Raw genomic sequence first — 23,492 nt, 5'->3', positions numbered from 1 at the left:
TATAAATGGTAAAGCTAGAAATGTGGCTTCAAACCGCCATTTTTAAATTGTGAACAAACTTTTATTATTTGATCTCGAGTCATAAAATACAAGGTGCGTCTAAAAAGTTCAACGAATGGATAAATATCTCAAAATCAAAGTGACTAAGAAATGCTGCCAGGCACATGCGCAGGGAGGGACTTATGGAGAGACACCATGTAGAAAGGAGCGCAAGAAATTGTCGCATATTGTTCTGCTACGGACAGTCGAACTACATGTGTGCGAAAACTCACATCAAATTGAATTGGAGAACGGATTAACATGAAGTTTTGTTACAAATTGGGCAAAAAGATTACTACGAATTCAACGCATCTAGTTGCTACGCATCCAACGTGTTCGTCCACAGTTGTGCAAGATTAGCAAGTGGAATCTGTTGCATGACAATGCCCGCCCCCAAACTGCGATCCGTGTACGCAACTACTTGGCCAAACGCTGTCCTCGTATATCCACTATATTCACCTGATCTGGCGCCTGCAGACTTCTGTTTGTTTACTCACCTCAAGGGGATCCTGAATGGCCCACGTTTTGCAGACATACCAGACATTCGACGGCGTGTGGCATCTGTGCTTCACTCCATTCCAAAAGAGGCCTTCACTGACTCATTCTAACAACTTTATCAACGAAGTCAAAAGTGTGGTCAATGAATGTTGCTTTGAAGGAGAATAAAGATGTTTTGTTCCCATGATTTGTTTTATGTTCCAATTCACCATACTTTTTAGACGCATCATTTACATTACAAAAATGCTTTAATGACAACATAGTTAACAATTGGCAGCAATTTTGCTTTCTAATAACATATGATTTAAATTTCATTAACAATATTTTGTGCATATGAATGTTATTCCATCATGTGTTATAAAATTAAGCCAACATTTTGGACCAATATTGTAAGACAATTCTTCCAGAGGCTGTTTAAGGACAATACAACAGTTCCTTACCGTACAGTTTGATGGTGCCTTCAGTTTCGCCCAGAGAGTTCTTCGCCACGCACGTGTAAGCCCCGTAATCTTCGGGCTTAAGATCTCTGATGCGAAGATTCATTTTACTTTTGTAAGTCCCCGAGTCGATAAGCATGCTGTTGTATTTGGAGTTGGACAGAATCATGATTCCGCCGTCGCGGGTCCAGTACGTGACAGACTTGGGATGACTCTCCAAACCGCAATCCAGCACCACTTCGGTGTCGAGCGGTGCTCCGACCAGCTGATTTGGTATCCAAATCATTGGGGCAACTGAAAAGAAGAATTGATATTGCTTGAAAATTGTGTGAAGGCATTCAAAGCTCCTACACTACAATTTATTTCTTCTTAGAATTTGGAATTTGCATTTGACTCATTTAACACCGTTGATTTCAGAGTATCGAGATTCTGAAAAATGGAGCTTATAAGAAACATAGAAGCATTTCATGTCATACCGAAACAGTGCTTTAAGTCTTAAAGATCAGATCAGAGAATATTTTCATATTATAGATCACATCAAAGATTATTTTCATATTGCAGATAAGATAGGATATTATTTTCATATTACAGATCATATAGGATATTACTTTCATATTACAAATCAGATCACAGAATACTATCAAATTACAAATTAGATCCGAGTATATTTTCCTATTACAGATCAAATCGTAGTATATTTTCCTATTACAGATTAGGTCAGAGAATATTTTTATAGCGCAGATCTGTTCAGAGAATATTTTCATATCCCAGATAAAATTGGAGGATATTATCTTATTACAGATTAGATCTTAAATATTTTTTATATCGTTGATCAGATTGGAGTATATTATCATATTATAGATCAGATGGGAAAATATTTTTATATAACCGATCAAACCAAAAATTATTTTCATATTATATATCAGATTGCAGAATATTATCATATTACAGATTAGATCTTAAAATATTTTTATATTACAGTTCATGCCAGAAAATATTTTCATATTACTGATCAGATAATCTTAATTGTGTTCGATTTTTTTATGTATAATAAAATTTTATATTGGTGTTAATTTCGAAAATGCATTCAAACTTTTATAAGTGACTAATTTTTTCAGTGTGATTTGTGAATTGTCGCTTACTTAATTGTTGTTTCTTTGAGTTTTGTGAATTTTCACTGTTGTGAATTTGTGCTTAACTAAAATTAGTAGTAACATGGACCAGATGAATATATTTCATGCAGAGGCCTAGTGGCAAAGGCGAAAGGGGAATATTGATGTCCTGGGAGCAAATTTTATGGAGGAGAGTTAACTCCATTCACCAAAGCTCCATTTTTGGTTTTTGGACATATTGGTAACACTGGTTTTATGTTGTATTGAATCTATGTTATTTATTAAAAGTTTAAAATTATTACAGATCGGATATTATTTCAATTATATTTTAATACCATTTCATATGATAAATAGGGATAAACAATATTCGCAAATTTCATTAATGCATTCTAAATTGCAGAAAAATAGAGAATCTTTTAGTATTATATGGAAATTTTACAAAATGAAATTTAGAAGTAATAATTCTATATTATTTCTCTTTCACTATTACTTCACTTGAGTGTGTTTCGTGTTATATCGAAACTATAGTATAAAAAGTATAAATTTATACATATCGGAGAATATTTCATGGGTACTACGTTATTAGAGGGAAAGTCATACAAAAGTAAATACATAATTTTGTAATTTAAATACATAAATAAATAATAATTTTTAGACGTCGAAAAACAGAATTTTATTTTAAATATTTTGAAGTTTTTATGATTAAATGATTTACTGTGAATGTATAAGGACTGATGCTTTAGTATATTTTGATTTTGACTTAACATGTGAAGTAAATTCCTGCAGCTGCAGATATGATTAAAGTTAGTTTATTTAAGTTGCTTACATTTGATTAAATATAGATTATTTTTTTCTTCTTAAAAAGTCTAAGTACTCGCATATAAAGTCTTAAAATATTAGTTTAGTTTTAATATAATAAATTCATAGAAAACGATCTATCCCAAACAATGAAAAATATATACTGAATTCAAATGGAAATCAAAAAGTATCGATACACTTACCAGGATATTCAAACCAAAATTTCAAGTTCAGATTCAACAGGTGAAAAATTAAGTATTAAATTCACTTGAAAATAAAGTTGAGGCATTCTTTGGTTCGTAATTTATTTACTTTGTTACAAACATATACTTATTGTTTAGTATTGCTTAAATATGTGATAAACCTAAAAGTACTTACAATTTACGTTCAGCATGATTCTCTTGCTTACGGAAGGTTGGACGCCATTCGAAGCTATGCAGAGATACGCCCCCATGTGAAGACGGCTCACTTTGCTGATGTTCAAGTACTCGCCGTGCAAACCTGAACCTGTAAAAATCATTCACCATAATTACAACTAATATTCAAGTATTCGCCACACAATTTTGAACCTGTAAAAATCATGTTTGGAATTATTCACAACAATTATAACTAATATTCAAGTATACACAATGCAATGGTGAACCTGTAAAAATCATTCTCCTAATTACAGATAATATTCAAGTATTCGCTGCACAATCTTGAAGCTGTAAATCTTATGCTTGCGATTATTCACAAAAATTATGACTAATATTCAAGTATTCAATGTGCACTCCTCAACCTGTAAAAATCATGCTTGGAATTATTCACTACACTTATAATTAATTTTCAAGTATACGCCTTACAATCTAGAATCTGTAAAAACCCTTCCCATAATTATAAATAATATCCAAATATTTGACGTGTAAAACCCTAAAATTCAAAAAATATGCTTGAAATTATTCACAATAATTGTAACTAATATTCAAGTACTCGCCGTGCAATTCTGAATCTAAAAATCAAGCTTGGGATTATTCACAATAATTATAACTAATATTCTAGTATTCGCCCAGCAACCTGAAAATGTAAAAGTCATGCTTGGAATTATTCATAGTAATTATGACTACGTCAAGAAATATTTATTACAAGTATTATTGAGAAAATGTCGTCACTGCTATATCCAGAAAATCACTAGCAAAATTTGACGTAACAGCAAAACATCACTAGCACTGTATGATAACTTGTGAAAAGATTGTAAAATAATCACGCACCATATACAACAACTCGATAATTTATGTAGCTGACAATGCAATTATTTTGCATGAATAAAATATTTTGGTGAATTCGATATGCAACATTTTGAAATAAAGCGTAACACAAATCTTATGTATGAAAGAAAAGATATAAAGCATATAAAAATATCATGCATTATTTTTTCTTAAGAAATATAGTGATTGATATAAAGTGTTTAAAACTAAATCAACTTTCTATCATGTGAAAACAACTTTCGGTAAATATTTCAAAGACATTGACTAGATTTGCAATAAATACAAGATTTTTCTTCTTGCGATTTGAAAACTCCAAGTAACAGGAAGATAATTGTTTCAATTCGAATAACATATTAAAAACTCTATAAATATGAGAGAAATGGCATACCAACTCTTATTATATCTCTTAATATTTTTTCTAAATTTATATATATACTAAGTTGCATGATATTCGATATGAATTGCGGACTAACAGGTTACAAATTTACGCCATAATTTAATTATTAACATTAATGAAACATCGCATAATTGAAACATTAATCCTGGAAAAAACGACTGGTTACATTCATCCCACGAAATAGAGTATAAAATCCAATAAGATTTAGCCAATTCTAAAGTGCATTGAAGCGCATTTTTCATTGGTAAGATCTCCCTGAAAGCTTTAGGGAAAAAAATCTAAACTTTATGCATCGTGTGCCAAATTCTAATTACGGAAATGTGCTTTACATCTTTCCACACATACTAATTTCCATATATTTTGTGTAAATAATCTCATAAGAAATATTTGCTTATAAGATATTTGTTACTGTCTTTTCCTTTTACACGGAATAGCGGCTGCATTTAATGATCTCACCTACTAGTGTAACATACAGTATGTCCCACTGCTCTAAATTTTTATTCACTCATCGGATGATTATGATCAAATATGAAAAATTTGAACAAAACCCATCTAACTTTCTTTTTGTTGAAAAAAAAAGTCTCAGATTTAAAATTGTTGTCAAAATAAAAATCTAATTTTCCCTTTTTATGTTTGCAGTTCTCTCTCATGCTTATTATTTCTGGTCTCTTTAAAATTCTTACCTAAATTTTCCATTCGAGATATTATTTCCTTTCAACATTAATTATTGAGATATTTTCCCGTCATATTTTTATCATCCAAAATTCACTTTCAATCCAACTTAATTCTGCTGATATAGAGGCTCGACATTTTGAAATTAAGTTCAGCTCTATGACATTTCTATACTTTGTTTAATGTATCGTTATTACAGATGATTCTCTCTTCTAAAATGATCCAGTTTTATTCTAATACTAGTATAATTTATATAACAACAACAAAGTAAGTTTTTTTAATGAAATTTCCAATATTAATATCCTGAAGTGACAAAACATTATAATCTAAATGATACAATTGCACAAAAAGAAATTGTTATCTTTATTATTCCGGTAGAAAAATTATGTTGACAAACGGAATGATAAAAATTGTGTTCTTTTATATAAAAATAATGACTTACGCAATGAAATGAAACAGATCTAAACAATAATAGATGTACCGGTCTAGACTGTTAACAATATATTAGATCTGATTTATTATCTCTTGACTTTGCCTAGTCTACTATAATACAATTCCCTTTCTTGTTAACCTTTGTTTCTTTGCAGTGGTATATTCTCTTTACAAAATATTTACAAGCAACCAAATTAAGATTAGCAATCAAAATCAGCTTGAAACAAGTAATTATTCATTAACTGAAAAATTATATGCAATGTCCAATAAATTAAAAAAAAATACTGAAAGAAAATTTTAGCAATAACATGAAATTGGAGAATGAAATAAGGATATAATGAAGCAGCATAAATTTAAATAATAAAAATTCCAGACTGTCCATTGACCTTTGATGCAGTTCAGTACAATTTAGGAAAATGTGAATTTTACGATCCCTTAACTAATTTTTATTCATGCTTATAAATTGTATGTTTTCTGTATTTATATAGCTTTTGACATCAGTACCTTTATTATTATGGTTTATTTTATCTGATGCTACCATTTGAATAAGCTGTAATCTGAAATGGCAACACATTTTATATTCATTCTCATATACGAAGTATAAGGAAAATATTGTAATCGACAAAAAATATGAACTCAAGATTTTGACGAATCTACACGTTTTAGATCTCCCTGTATTCGAAAAACTGATTTTTGGAATATGTTTGTTTGTCTGTCTGTCTCTCTGTGACAGACAAAAACGCGTTGAGCTAGACGAGGAAATTCGATGTATCATCTTTACACCAAATTTGTAAATTTCTTTCAAATTTTGAGCAAAATATATTCAGAAGTCTATCTGTCCGGCTATTCAAATACAATTAAACACAATAAATACAAAACGGAAATATCCATATTTATACAATTTAGTACACAAATTTAATATCTATATTGTAGATACCTATAAAATTTTGAGCCACATGCAACTATGGGTTGGGTGTCCGGCAGTCTGTACTTTCAGAAGCACGTAAAAGTAATAGCTCTAAAATGCAACAACTTAAATATATCTAATTTAGTATGTAATTTTGTGACTCCAATTCTAGTTCCGTGTGAAATTTTGATTTCATCGGTTGGGAAAAAATGCGTCTAAAACACAAATTCAGAATTATTAGAGAATATGCAAGAAAATTTTGGAGAGATAACTTTTTCTGGTTTATATAGTTTCCAAAAAATTATATTTTTAGTATTAAGGCTCTTATTTTAATCCAAATCGATTATTACGTCTTATCGATTATCAGGTTTTCCTCACTTGAGAACATCAACAAACCTCAAACTATTGTAAAACACACCTCAAACTTTGTTAAACACCTCAGAACTATCATTTGCGAAACTCAAATTGTTTTCTAATCGCGCATGATCAGGATAGCATTTGAAAGATAATTAATCTTTGCTGCTTATTATATTACTTACCTTTATCCGCACATTGTTATATGCGTCAATTTTAACAATAAAATAGATTGTCTAAGCTACTTGACATAAAAACAGAAGCTGAGGTTTGCGCTTCCAACAATAAACTGACTAAAGAAACATAAATATTTTCAACTCCTCCGTACGTTCAAAGTTTTTCTTATAATTTGATGAAATAAAAAGAAAGAATAGAAGCGAAATGTATTAAAATACAATTAAATGTTTCTGACATAAATAAAATACGTCATAAATATTTAATATATTTCGAATATCATAATTCATTCTGTTAAAAAGAAACTTTCAATTTTAAAAGCAGTATATTTTAAAGATTATTCTTAATTTAATTTAAAAAAGTACATTTAGAAATTAAAAGAAAAATTTCAAATTTGGTATATTATTGACGAGAGTACTTTGCACTTCGGAAGTAGTTTAGTGAAACTAGAATTTTAATTAATTGCATTTGCAATACCTCAAAAATTATCGTAAAAAATATGTTTTACATTATCTAAAAACTCAAGAACTTCTTCTTCAATGATATTAATTTAGCTGCAATTGTATTTTTTGTCGAATTTTAATTAAATTCAAAAACGATTTAAGCAGACACGAAACATTACTTTTTTTAAATGAATCTGAAATAGATTTCACTTTTGCAGTTTCTTTGTACAGTTGATTCTTCCCTACTTTTCTTCTATTGATGAGGATGAATGTATGAAATTTCGGCTTATGTTTCAAGAGATGTAGGTTTTTTCTTAAAGTATGATTTTAAAAGTTTATAATTTCATTGTGCTAACCGTTAAAGTTTAATTTCATAACCAAGCACTTTTGATTTATTTTTATTTAATCTATTTTTGAACACCATTTGTCTTTTTTGCATAATAATTGGAAACGCAAAAATATATTATCGCTCTTTTAGCTTGAAAACTGTTTTCTTTATTGTAATGCTTTGAAATTTTTAAGAAATCAAGGAAAGTTTTATTGAATATCTCTCTGAAACATTCCACAATAATGGAACATATTCTTTAATACGCAGAAAAATTAAATGCTGGATTATTTTGTAGAATTAGGACTTATATTTGAATAAACATGATCAACAAGAAAAGTATTATATTAATTAACATTGTGTAATGCACAGAAAATTTTAAATGTTGAATTTATTTTTTGTTTCTGTTGTGACTTATGGCACTTAACAAGCCCGCTGGCAGTTATCTATCAGCGATATAAGACGTGTGAGCGTCTCTTGTTTTTTCAATAGTGCCAACTAGGGCCAAGAGTATACGACTTAGCTACTCACGCGCCACAATTCCTTTCACAGAGCGGACTTCATTCATCCGATTCATTCACTCATCCACTGATCGTAATTTAGACCTGAATCAGAGAGCGATCACCTCTGAAACAGTACCCCCAGTGGTATTACTCTCGACATGGAGGACTTCGTGACCATGACAGATCTTTATGTGCACCAACTAGCATACACACAGAAAGTCTTCCGCCGCTGTGGTTCGAACTCGTACCAAACGGATGCGAATTCAACGCCCTACCAACCAAGCTATCTCGGCCATGGATATTTTCTTATAATTGGGAATTCTTATATTTTTAGAGGTATGTTCAAGAAAGGTACTGAATTAATTAATATTCTGAACCAAACAGAAAATCTTAAAATCTGGATTATTTTTTTATAATTAGAACTTTTTATATTTTTATAAGCATGCTCAACAAGAAAAACTGACAAAATTGGGAAAACGCATTGGGTACTGAATGAGCGTTGTATAGCTTCTAAAATGGACAAATTACAAGCCAATCATTACTTACAATTAACAAATTTCTTATTTAAGAAGCTTTTAAAACTGTTAGCTATATGAGATTTAAATCAAATTTTAAGGACCACTTATCCCAGAAAACCAGCTGGTCGCCAAAGGAGGCTAATATAAAGCTAAGAACAGATACGTACGATAGAAATAATTACTATTAAGAATGCAAAACAAATACTATGAACTTTTTAAAAAAATATCATTAGCTTCATCTTATATTTGTGAACATTTATAAGCATTTATATATGCATAAATGATTTTTTTCTCATAATCACTTTCTTGTTTTGACAAAATATTCTCTTACTTATCCTTTGTTAAAATAACTGTCAAACAGATCATATTTATAAAAAACTCTCTCTATATCGTAGAAAAAATATATTTCAATAATAATTAGGCATAAAAGAAGAAAAAAGACACAAACAAGTAGAAATGGTTACCACAAACCAATTGAGCAGATGGCAATAATGAAAGTTCGCTTTCTGTGCTAGTCAAATAATAGCCATGTTGCTAATCGGCAATTCATTAAAATGCAATAAACTCCAAAATTTTTTTGGATAATTTAAATTCCAACTAGCCCAATGAATTCGCGTGGAAAATTAAACTACGAGAACATAAATTTGGTTCAAATAATGACCACTAAATCGACAGAACATTTGCTTCGCTAAGTACCATCGTAACAATACTTGTACATACAAAACTCTTAGGAGAAGAAAAAAATTAATAAAAAACATACAAAGTGAACAAAAAAGGAAGAAAAAAGAAACAACAAAACATAATTACCAATGTTCCCTACTGACGTTTTTCTTGTCATTACATTCCAAACCAAACGTGCATTAAATCCAATAAAAAACCATAACTTAACTCTGGCAAACCAGCCTTATGTTGATAATAATAATTAACGTAAAAAGAAACTGCAGACCACCCGTAAAAAAAAGAGCAAAAGATAATACCATGTAACAGCGCTAAACCATTTGCTTACTCAACCACAAATGCAAATTCGCTTTTCTGAGGCGCCCTGGCTTTGCTTTCCTGAGTTAAGATCAATTAATATCAGCTGCAAAGAGATGAGAAAATAACAAAGTTAACGGAAAAAAGCCAACAAACTAAATCAAGCCCCCGTCCGAAAAAAAAAGGGGGCGCAAGGAAAAATACTTCGGTCACTCGCTTTAAACATTAAAACCCCATTAAAGCAGTATCCGCTTCACAGCCCGACGAACCTCCGGGCCTTGTCTGGAAAACGTGTCGCAAAATAAAGTAATTCTAATTAATTAAAAGTTAAACTAGCCTCCGGTGCCGAGGGGAGGTAAAATTCACCATGGGGTTAGCATGTTTGTGGCAACTCTCCAATAAACAGCAAGTTTGTTTCGAAAGCCCAGATATTGTTTTGTCATGTCTTGGAAAATATATAACAATTTTTTCCCCGTTTTATTGGACGTTTGCTAGACCGCCTATTGGAAACAATAATACTGCCCCTGAAACTTAATTTCCTTGTAAAATGAATTGAGTTGTTGTTGTTATTTCCCGGATAATGAAATTATTCGCTTCCTTTAAGAACCGAATAAGTTCCGATTACCGGTTTTCTTCAAGAGCTTCTAATAATAAATGGATGCTTTTAAACTATTATCGATTTCCCAGAAATAATATTTTATTATTACTTACAGTCTGTTGAATGTTTTGAATCTGGTTTGTGGTTGCGAAAATTGTTTGATCTTTTCAACTTTTGAATTCTTCGGTTTATAAGTGTTATAAATTAAAAGCAAGAATTAAAAAGAAATTATTTTATAATAACAAGTAATATTTAATTTCAGAATTAGATACAGCATATTGTACTACGAATAAAACTGGTTTTAATAATAAATTTTGTATTTATTGCTGTAATAACATTATTTTATTATTACTTACAGTTTGTTGAATGTTTTGAATCTGGTTTGTGGTTGCGAGATATGTTTGATGTTTTCAACTTTTTTGATTTATAAGTGTTATAAATTAAAAGCAAGAATTAAAAAGAAATTATTTTATAATAACAAGTAATATTTTATTTCAGAATTAGATACAGCATATTGTACTATGAATAAAACTGATTTTAATAATAAATTTAAATGTATTACTGTAATAATAATATTTTATTATTACTTACAGTCTGTTGAATGTTTTGAATCTGGTTTGTGGTTGCGAAAATTGTTTGATCTTTTCAACTTTTGAACTTTTTGGTTTATAAGTGTTATAAATTAAAAGTAAGAATTAAAAAGAAATTATTTTATAATAACAAGTAATATTTAATTTCGGAATTAGATATAGTACATTATACTACGAATAAAACTGATTTTATGTGTTTCATTTTTTTATTGCTTACTTTGCTTATGTGTAAAAAATAACAATAATAGCTTTTCTAACAAACTTTTTCAAACATATCATAAAAATTAATTAAGGAATTTCATTTAGAGATTTATATAAACAGCATAGAATAAAACTGATTAGATTTTCATTCAGTTTTTTTTTTTACAATCTCGTGTCAGAATTTCAAAGGAATTATTGCAATCATCAAAATCTTCAAACTCGAGATTTTTACAAAACTTCGTTCTAGAGCTCCCTACTATTGTGATTGGCATTATATCTGTAACATGATAGCTAAAACCTAGCTAGACGGATGGAATTTAATATGATTAAATCATGTTTAAATTTGTAAATTGAATCAAATTATGAACGAACTGCATTCACAAGAAGTCTGGCTGCCTTGCTATTCAAATAAATGTGAACTCAATAACTTCAAAAGATCTAATAATAGGAAGATAATTTTAGTTTAGTTATATTAACGTCCCGTTTGAAGCAGCACCTCGGCTATTTTGGGACGGACCTCGTAATTTTGAACCATGGTCAGATGACGAGGACGACACCTGAGCTGGCACCCCCCTCTCCACACCAGCGGGAGGACGTTTGGTCAGGACAGATTTAACGTGCAACAGACCTCCTTACACGACGGTTCTTCGGTGCAATCGGGTCTCGAACCTGAAACAATCCGGTTCCGAAGCCGAGACCTTACCACCAGGCCACCGCGGCCCTAATAGGAAGATAAATTTTAGGATGCAGTTTCTATATCCAAAATATAGATTATTTGCAAATTTAAAACTAAATCTGCCAACCGTCGTTTCTCATGCATGTAACGTGATAATTCAATAAACACAATGACTTAATAAATTTCGGTACATTATCCTGCGACTATAACCGTAATTCCGTGTCATGGGGCCAAATGGTAGGTAAAAGTGCGTCCAAAATATATAGTCTCACGATAAATTCAACAAAATTGCTAGATTCAAGCCAAAAATCTGTCTTCTGTAACTATCGTTTAACACTTCCATGCAAGGTATTTGCGATCTTATCTAAGGGCCACGATTTAATATGGGCGGAGGGGGTTAAAAATTTATTGGATAGTATGCGAGGAAGTTCTAGGGTGGCGGCCCCTTTCACAAGTTTACTTGAGGAAGATGAAAATTACACTAAGCAATATTGGTATAATGTGTAAACTTAGCTAATGGGTAAAAAATTCTACCATTTTACTACAAAGTTTCCCCTCTTTGATATAAATGTTATCTACTGGCAAAATGTCGTGGATTCTAGAAGTTTCAGGCTTGTGAGGAGGTGGGGATGTCAATTATAGAAGCACCACATGATGCATATCCTATTCCGATGAAAAATGTTCAAATGAGAGTTTAAGAGGAATAGAAAGCAATAAAACGAGTAAGAAATTAGCACTGGGAATATTGTTTCCGAACTGTCGTTCGGTGGTGGCGGGGTGGTCGGCTTTAGGCAAGAAGAAGAACTGTTTCAGGACTTCAGAAAGACTATGATTGCAAAGTTGCTTTTGAAGACGCATAAATCATCATTGTCAGGTGATAATATTACTATTTTTCAAAAATAGCACTCAGTGCTTTGTATCGACTGTGGGCTTCATCGTCTTCATATTTAGCAGAAAACTCAAATTCATCATGGTTCCTGGAACATTTTAACAGCACGGAGAGGAATGGCGTCATGAAGATCAAATTTTGCTCACATGACCACAATATTACAAACTCTATATACTCGTACGCAACAGCTAATTTTTTGCATTGGCATTATTTTTTGGTTCAAAAGGGAATAATACTTACTAATTTAAATAATACTTAACGATACTTTAATGATGCTTAATGATTTAATTACCTAATTAAAACCAATGCTAGAGGTCTCCGAAATTTTCTCGCATATTCTCCAATAAATATGTTAACTCCCGAACTCGTATAAAATTGTGGACCTTTGGCAAGGCCGTTAATGCCATCAGTACTCAGAATTTTAGTTTCTGATTACAGTACATGAGAGCTGTGTGCTTCGAAATAAATAAATCTGGTACGTACTTCTGTAATACTAAATCGCATGCCATTTGGCGAGCAATAGTTATGAAATACCCTATTAAGATGCAATCTTTGGCGTGAATCGCTGGGACGCGATTAACACACTAGAGCCATAAAACATAATATGCATGTTTTAGATCGATTGGAACGAACTTAATTCGATAGAGAATGATTATTGTATTCACAATACCACATTCCATCTATTGGAATTGTTACGTTTTCGATTTATCGCTTTGATATGCATACGAACATACAGACCAACAGACGATCAACGCCTTGACGGATTTTATTCCAAATTTGATAGATGCATACACTTTAGATAAGAAATATGTGTACCAAATTTTATTTATCTAACTCTTTTTGTGTGGTATTTATCGGGTTAACTTGCTTTCATGAATGTTGTGATGCTCATGATTTCCTCAATAAAATAACTTTAAGGATCAAATTTTTATAAATATCTTAAACATTTTATATTTCTTCCGCTTGTTGTGTACATGAATCTACTTATTGGAATTAAATTCTATTAAGTCATATTGCTATTATACAAATTGCTTGAGAAATATTTCCTCTAATTGCGCGCTGTGGTTCGAGAAGCTGCAACTTCATTTCTAAGCCCTTATCGTAATTATATTTCTAATTCTTTTCCGTAGATATAAAAAATAGAGCCCTTTTACTTTAGCTTCTAAAACTATAGAGAAAAATCATTCAAAAAATATTTGCTGAAACAATGAAATATGTTTGAAATTCATCTCAATATAGTGCTGAAAGGTGTTATTGAAAATTATACCAAAAATGTTTCCAAAAATATTGCATCATTTTAAATTATCATTGAAATATCATAATATTTTGAATTTTAAGATTTATATCCTTTATAACTTTTGAGAGCTATATAAATTTCTAAATTTAGTTGTCCAATGCTCTAAGATCTACTCTACGGAGCGGATGTTAGAAATTACTAGATATTTAAAATCACAAATATATTTTGGTAATTTAATTAGATTAAAATCACTCATTTCTATCAATTTATTCTTCCGTTGGTTTGAGAATACAAGTTTAAGCAAATGATTTGTCGCATTAAAATTTTTTGCACTTTCCCTTTTTTTAATGTTTTTCTTTTGAAAATAATGTTTGCGAAGTAATTATAAATAAAAAATTACTATATTCATTTTTGCATCCAATATTATATAGATTTGATTTTTATAATTACTTTAGAATATATGGCTTAGACGTGGTTTTCTGTTGATAAGATATTAGTTTCTAACGGGAGGGTCCTGGATTCGTAATTAGTTTCTGTCACAAGCACCTTCTTGCATGAAAGCCAGTGCCTGGAAAAATCTATTTGGGTTTGGTTTTAATGTGTAAAAATTTAATGCCTGGATATTGAGAAAAATCATAAGAAATATACAAGTTTTGTTTCTTATGAACTGATTTTTCTAGTTCAGATTATACGTAAGAAAGGCTGCCATGTAAAATGTCAAGTTAATGACGATTTAATTCCATTTAAAATATTTGGATATAGCCCTTTTATGACTTCGTCTCATTGCTGGAAAATGTTTTGTTTTACATATTGCTACAAATTAAAATGTCAAGAGCAGGAAAATTCTACTTTTTTTTTACTTGTGTGAACTCTGAGCTGATATAAAAATATTTTGTAATAAATATACCTGCTAAAAAGTCAGTAATGGTTCAGTAAAAGTGCAAGAAAAACTGTTTTTGTAGCGTATTATCTTTTGAACAACACACTATTATACAAGTTTAAAAAAAATGTGTCCCCATTTTTTAAAAAATAATTTGTTACTAATTTGCAAAACACATACCAAAACAGTTTAAAAAATATAACTTTTATAAAAATTATCAAAAGGAATTCTTACAATTTCATAAAATCCACCAAACGAGAATTAAAAAAAAAAAGAGTCTTCTCTGAACCAAAAGTATTCAATTACTAAGAAAAGAATCGACGAAAACATCGAAAGATGAATAAAAATAAACACTTTTTTTGTTGCCAAGTGAAAGAAAAATAAAAGAAAAACATGAGCGAGAAATACTAAATAAATAAAGGCAAGAAAAATAAAGAAAAAACAATTTTCTCGGCACCACTGGATTTGTTGTGCGCGCTCTAGATGGAATGATGGGACAACAAATATTTTATCCACTATATATTTTTCGTAGTTTCCGGTGTTAAATTCCCCGTAAATAACCTAATAAGAGATGGTTAAATCACCGATGCATTGTATTTTTCACATCCAGTTTCACGTGCGTAATATTCCATAAAACAGAGAAGTGTATAAAACATAAGCCACGATATTTTTGCAAAGGACGCTTCATTTACCGCTAACGCGACTGTTGAGGTAATTATGTTTTGTTGACGGTCACAGAGAAGTGAAATCATTGAAGAATTTGTTTTTCCTGCATCGCTTTCCAGTTTTTCTTGAATATTTTTTTGTTGCAAAAATGGTGATCATAAGGTGTAGATCTTTTTAAATTTTTCTGTAATGCATAGATAATGGAAGAGTTGATTTGGAAAATTTTTATGGAAAAAGAGCTCTTTTTTTTGTACTGGCTTTAATATAAAGAAAAAAAAAAGATACGTACTTTTTAGGTAATTTTGTTTAGGTAGTATATTTAAAGAAAGCACGCACTTTTTAGACATATAAGTATTTTTTCATTTATATAAAATATAGACATTTTACTTTCATTCCAGATTTAACTATTTCGAAAAACAATTTTTTATCCATTTTGATTCTAAATAAATATGTTACAAATTCCTTTCCATTTTTTTATATAAGAATTTATTTTTATTTATTTTATCAATATAACTTTATTACATATAGTTTTCTAAACAAGTTCTCTGCAAAGTGTTTCAACAACAGGAGAGGGGGGAGATATGGAAGAAAAAATCGATAAATATTCCATTACTTTTTGTTAAGCACTAATGTTTATGCAACAAAATAAAGAATAACTATAATACTTTTAATTCTTTTTTTATACAGGTATGTAGGTAGTTTATTTCATTTATATAAAATATAGACATTTTACTTTCAATCCAGAATTAGTTATTTCGAAAAAAAATATTTATCCACTGTGAGTTATAAATAACTATGTTACAAGTTCCTTTCCATTCTTTATATAAGGATATATTTTTAATTATCTTATTAATATAACCTTATTTAATATAGTTTTCAGTACAAATTCTGAAATGATTAAACAACAGGAGGAATATGGAGAAAATAATAAGTATCCCATTTCTTTTTGTTAACTACTAATGCTAATGCAACAAAATAAGAAATAACTATAATACTTTTTGTCTTAATTCAATTCTTTCTTTACATAGAAGACTTTACTATCAGCAATAATAAAATTGCTAAGAGTAATAATATTATTCTTGGATATGGTAGGATATCGGATAGCAATAATGCCATTGTTGGTATCTGGCAATAATAATGTCATTGGAAAAATCCTTATTTCATTCCTTATAAGTTTTCGTCTGGTCTGCTCTAATCAGTGTTAGTCTAATAATTTACGTTTCTTTTATGAAATCTAAGTGAAGACGATTTGTAAAAGACATTTGAAAATAATCACGAGACTAAAAAATACAATTTGTTTCAAGTTTATTCAATGACATTATTTATTTATTTTTGTTATTTCTTGTTCAAATATAAAATTCTTTAATTCTAAATTCTTTTTGACTCGGTCTCCTTTGCATCCAGACAAAAAAATATTTTCATAATTGTAAAGTACGGCATTTGAAATGCCCATTAAAATATTAAGCTGATATTCAAATTATAATTAGTTTTCAGTAACTTATACGAGCCTTCGAAAACTGTTAGAAAAATATATAATTTATTAACATAGTAAGTACGTATTTATGAATTATTTTTATAAAATGGTCAACAAATTGAAAGTGAATGGAAAATTTAAAAAAAAAAGTATGCTGAAATATTTTTTATAGATATTATGCAGTTGCATAAAAAATTGTAACCGTATTTTTTTTTAAATCTAATTATTTTTTAAGCCAATAAATTACACTCTGATGCTATAATAGTTTTTTTAATATTTTATTTTATTTATGTCCAGATAGATAATAAATGTATAAATGTCATTAAAAATAATTGCATTTTTTTAGAATATAAATGAGGCTATATTATTTATTTTTCATGGTTTATATTTTTTGAAATCAAAAACTGCTAAAAATAATATTACACTTTAATGTTTAAAAATAAAACTAATTGATATTTTTTATATAATATATGTTATAGAATGCTTCTTTGACATCTAATATTCAATACATACTTTCTTTCATCAAATTAAATTCTCTCCAATTATTTCGAATTCCTTAATTCTTTTCTTTTCTTCAAAACGTATTCCCTTTAACACTAATTATATCATTGACATTATAATTATAACTAATTATAACATGACAGACTAATTATAACATTAATAATTTTATCTGGAATAGTAAAAATTTCATACTCAAATCAACAAAAGTCATATCCAAAAAGACTCTATAAGTAAAAATTGTCATTGTTTACTGAATACTAATCAAACAGAAAATAAATTACTTTATATTAATTTTTTATGATATTATTTTAAGTCATTCTGTTATTCTCGAAGTTAATATTTGTACATACTCTAAAATTTCAGAGGACAACAAATACACAATAAGATTAATTTTGTACACGAGTTTTAAGCTATTACTTATTTTTCAGGCAATGCATTTTTCAAAAGCTCTTTTACATATAACTTTCATAGAATAGAAAAAAAAACTACTTAACATATAAATGTTATGTGCTCAGATCTTTATAAAATGTATAAATATATTTCATATAATGTTTAATATTTTATCACCAATAAACTTTTACTTATTTTTTCACTTATATTATAATTTATATTCCTCTTATATTCTTATTTTTCCCACGTATATTCCCTTACTTCTTTTAAAGGTCGTCAGAGTATTGTTACAAAAAATTATTCCATTAAAATCGATGGGTTTGCTTGCAGTTGGTATATGGTGTAACACATTCAGCAGGCCATAATAACAAATTGATGCGAATTAACAGGAAGACAGGAATACACAGACAATAAAATACAACCGAGACGTACACAAGCAACGCAGAGCAGCACAGAACAAACAGCAACCCACAAGTAGTATTCGGTTGCTAACAACCACAACAGCACACAAAGCGGCAAGACAGAATTCAGCAGGAGGAGGAACACTACTTTTACGACTGGCTACTCAGCACACGACTGGATGCTGCTTCAAAACTTATCTCCGAAATTCGGCGTACGACTCAATTTTCATACCATTAACACTGCTTGAACTCCACTCAACGCTGGGCTGATCCAACTAATTCGTCATTTATTCAACTCGGACAGATTGCAATTCGGCTAACATGCCTTTTTTAGTTTCCCAGACAGTTCTAGATAAATCACCATAATTCGCCTCCTATTGGTACCATCGTCAAAATTCTTCAAAAGTGGTTTTCCATTCATCTAGGGTCCGATCGATATGGTCACGAGCATAACAGAAGCACTGCAAGCAATGGGCCTTTGAGTTATCGTTATAATAAGCAAACAGACGGAAAATCTACCTTTCGAAGGATTTAGTAAATAATTGGATACTTTTTGAGTAAATTATATAACTCTTCTTTGTGTATATAGATAAAATTAGCTTAATGAACGCTTCTCATACCGAATAGTTCACATAGCTAGAAGAAAAAAAAAGGTAAAAACCAGTGTTGTTTCACAGAAGCTGGATTGACCTATATTAGTATGTGAAGAATACTTGTTTGAAGAAATTCCTTATATCTACGTGAAAGAAGTTTTTGCGGGTAAAGTCGTCTAACATTATTCCGACGGGTTTGACCATGTGCTCTGCTCGTGAAGACTTTATTGACGAAATTATACCTCTGGACAAGATTAAAGGTGGATAGAACGGCATCGATGCGTTTGAAGAAGATCGTAGTCAGAACTACCGTTTAACCTTTGGTGCTGTCGTCTCGCTGACAGCAAAACGCTGTGGAGGAGATTTAATCAGGAAAGGAGGAAATAACAGACTCAACAGAGCAGTAACTTTCCAAGGAAATAAGGGAGATGCTGAAAGCATGGGAAAATATTGCAGTGTAGGTTGAGAAGTATCGCCTAATAAAGTAGAAACTATATGCGCTACAAATTCATTTAACGATAGAGCTGTGTCTTATTTTCGCCGAATTTTGAAGCGTGTCTAAAGAAAAATGTTTTAAAATAACTTTCTTGTAAACAAAGCATGTATTCTAATTATCAAATTATATAATTATACATTTTTCTCAGTATTGTCTTTTACTTTGGAAATGGAAGTACAATTCAGGGACAAATTATGCTCGCCAAGCAAAGTTTCACTGTTTTACTCCACTCACATTCGTACAAATGAACTATTAAACAGATAGCAAATTCTTTATAAGATTTGATACAAAAGTCGAAGCAGATGAGCAATTCAAACATCTATTTTCAGCTATTACATACCAATATACCAATAAAAATATACCAATGTTTAGCTATTTATCCTGTTAAGGCATTGAAATCGTATACTCATGGGAGGATAGAAAGAAAGACTGCAACATATTAGTCCAAAATGTCAGAGATACATAAAATTTCATTGTAAAAATAATGAACCAAATTTTATTTTTCAAGATTAAATTGTCTTTGGACCACTAAAATATACATATATATATAAATTTCCAGAAGTGATTTTTTTTACTCCCTGAAGGAGTCTTGAAACGTAAATAGATTATTTTGAAATTTCTTTTTTTAATCATATCTTTGAAAATAAATAGAATATGTAAAGGAAGCATTTGAAATAAAGTCCACATCTTTTTAATCTATTTATTATGTTATTATATTATTTACTGAAGGTGCATATTCATATTTTCATTTGATAGACATACCGTGTGACTAGACATTTGGAAAGAAAAGACCGATGGAATAGAAGACTTACTTCTGATTTTCATCCAATCCAAAAATGATAGTCTAGCAAATGTTTTGAAGTTTTTTGTAATATTCTGAATATTGAATCGCTTGTGATTACTTATTATTCCTTTAAGGGAACAGGAAAGATTGAGAAATCAAATTATCTTCAGGTAAACAAGTTTCCCATTTGCATCATTAGAAGCTAATGAGATTTTGTATTGTTTTCGAATCATGAAAAGATCATAACGCTGATTTATATACAAAAAAATATCCCTTTGATTTTGATGGTATTTCGTTACTTGCAGTAAAATGTCAGCAATAAAATGATATTATCAATCCTCTCAGAAAAAAAATTAATTGACAGCTATCTTTAACTTTAATTTTATAAACTAGAAATTTTATTTTTTAATATATCGCTCAAAGAATGTTCCACACAAAATATTTAAGGTTTGGAATTGCTACTATTTTTGTGCATTTGAAAAGTAGTATATATGTATAATATAGTACTCGGAAATGATCCGAAACGATAGAAAATGAAATAAGAAAATTATAATTATTTAATTATAGGAATAAAAAACATTGCAAATTATTGATATCGTTCAGCTCCCACATAGACTGAAATTGTATAATTTACAATAAAAGGATGTTTTTCATTCATTTTTAACATTTATTTATTTTGTTATTATAGGCATTAGCTCTTAAGTATAAGACTTCTTAACAGGATTAAAATTCATTTCAAGGCCTAGAATTGGGAGTTGCACGTTTCTTCCTCCAGGTAAACTGCAGGTAATAACTAACACAAGTGATTTTTTTTTGTTTCTAATTATCCCTATATCTTCACATAATCATCTCGTTGATAAATTAGAATAGTTCATTCAAGTATATTCCAAGTAAAAGATAATTTAAGTAATAAAGGTAATATACGTAAGATCCACATCATTTAGTTTCTTTTTGTATGTCAAAACATTGCAAACTATACTCTGAAGCTAAAATATGGTTTGTTGCCAAAAAATAAATGCATGGGACGAATGCAGAAAATAGCAAAAATTAAGTGAACTAAAAGAAGAAAAAATTCTTCAGCTATTAAAAACATCTTGATTCGTTTGAAAGTTATTTTTGCAAAACATTTTAAACTTTTTTCTCATCGGAGAATACGTGGATCCACGAGAGAGAGTTTGAATATTTGGACATTTTGTTGACCAAGATTGGCCTAGAAAGACCTAGATTGGCCAAAGATCAGCGGGAACAAGATTCCGAATATTCTCTTATAAGAATGCTTTCTATCATATTCTCTTATAAGAATGTTATCCAATTCTCCACCCGCAGATAAAATTGTGAGTCTTAAGCCACGTCTGTGAATTTTATTTTTAGATTTTTATTGTCTGAGTCTCGCACATAAGCAGTATTTATTTATTTTTTTTAACACTCGGCACTAGCATATTGTTAACTGCATACATTTGGCGAAGAATGCTGATTCATACTCTATAAATGTGTGATCATTGGCGATTTTCTTTTTAGCGATTAATCGACCGAGTTTGATAAAAGGCAAGTACTGAATATATATATATTCAAGAAAATTGAACATATTTTGAATGTATTTTTCTCGATCGTTCGAAATAAAATTTCACATAAAATTATAATTACAAACATAAGGGCACATGACAAATATATTAATCCTGCATTATTATTTTTTGAGCCCATGCGTTGAAATGTACAGAAAGAAAGAAATCCCATGCGTTGAAATGTACAGAAAGAAAGAAATCAACTCCTCAAAGGATTTCGTTCACAATTTGTTCCAGATTCACTCTAAATGCTAAATTTTTTATTACAAATTTTATGGAACCCCCGGGGGCATCTCGAAAAGACGATGAGATGCTTCCGGTATGGTGGTTGGATCTCGCCACCCTGGAGGGTACACAAAATGGTGGGGGATCTGGCTCTTCCCATTGATGACGGGACGTACTTCCTTCGGGAAAGGTTGTACCGTGGCCGGTGATGGCCCTTAGGACTCAACCACAGTTCCCAACAGTGTTGCTGTTGCGGCAGTCCGATCATTCAGTTTTCTTTATTCGTGTGACTTCGGGCGGGTCGGAGAGTCTGTGATATGACTTACAAATGTTACGGATGTAATTTTTTTCGTTTGCTGGTTATAATGTCATCTCATAGAGTTGGAAAACTATACTTTCTTTGAATTGATTTTATTCAAAATTAACAGGAATTTCTAATGACAGAAATTTCTTTTTTGTGTGCAGACCATATACCTAATTTCATCTGTCTAGCTCGAAGTATTTTTAATTTACCGTTTCACCAGAAATTCACACTTATATCCGATGCGCATTTTCACTGGTTCAGGAAGGTCTGAAACACGGAGATTTATTAAAATCTTGAGTTCGAACTTTTTTACGATAATAGTACTTTCTTTTTCTACATTTCGTATACGAAAAGTGATTTAAAATGTGTCCAAAGCATTTCTTCAGTATTTTTACTATCATAAATTATGTTAAATGCATTAAAGAATTGACTCTTCGAAATCGTTTCAAATTGTCACTTTAACAATCGCAAACAAACTACGTAAAATGTCCTAAATTAAAAAAAAAAAAAATAACATTTTCTGAAATCGATTCTTTAGATGCTGAATATTACCAAAAAGTGTTTAAAGTCATTGAAACAATTTGTACCTTTCTGAAAATTTTCTTAAAAATTTTGATCCTGTGAATGAATATGTGGAATTTTTTTTCTCACGCTGAAAATATAATATTGATTAAAGTATTAGATAATAAAAAATATCCATACAGCTGAATATTAGACAAATTTTGAAAGAAATAGAGTCATTGACAAAAACAGAAACCATCGGAATGTTCTATCGATAATCATAAATCATTTAAAATATCCCAACAGCGAATAAGAATGAGCTCCTTCATTTTCATCTCCGTTCATCTTTTCAAAATTTTTTGTAGACCTTAAGTAGGTTTAAAGTAAAATTTTCTTTAATTGGTTGATAAATTCAGTTTTGGTTATCCCTATTTTTCTTATTCTTTAAGAAATCACACTGTGAAAACTAAAAAGATATTCTTTATTTGAGAAAGACTTCATATTGTATTCGTGCATAGAGTCTCCAAATTCACAGGAGAGCATGAATCAAAAGCAACGCTAGATATTTTGGGAAATAAGTCCCTAAATGAAGCTATTGCCGTTAATGACCGAATTCCTTTCATTTATCAAACTTAAAGAATCATCAAGTGTAAACCATTTATCAAGTTCGTCAAATAAGAATCATTAAGTAAGAAG

General features: G+C 30.0%; 1 protein-coding gene across 2 annotated transcripts in view; it reads right to left on the bottom strand.

The window, feature by feature from the left end:
• LOC129968824 (lachesin-like) overlaps window positions 1-23,492 on the bottom strand; it is a 443,340-nt gene that overhangs the window by 19,310 nt on the left and 400,538 nt on the right. For both annotated transcript variants that reach the window (XM_056083097.1, XM_056083096.1), the window contains exons 5-6: window positions 3,263-3,391; window positions 978-1,268 (exon numbers count right to left, since the gene is read on the bottom strand). In XM_056083097.1, coding sequence (XP_055939072.1) covers window positions 978-1,268; window positions 3,263-3,391 — 420 coding nt within the window. The remainder of the gene's footprint in view (window positions 1-977; window positions 1,269-3,262; window positions 3,392-23,492) is intronic.

Source organism: Argiope bruennichi, chromosome 5 (genome assembly GCF_947563725.1).
Source record: "Argiope bruennichi chromosome 5, qqArgBrue1.1, whole genome shotgun sequence".
Classification (NCBI taxonomy): Eukaryota; Metazoa; Arthropoda; class Arachnida; order Araneae; family Araneidae; genus Argiope; species Argiope bruennichi.
Note: the sequence above shows the minus strand (reverse complement) of the source record. Positions and strands in the feature narration are given on the sequence as shown.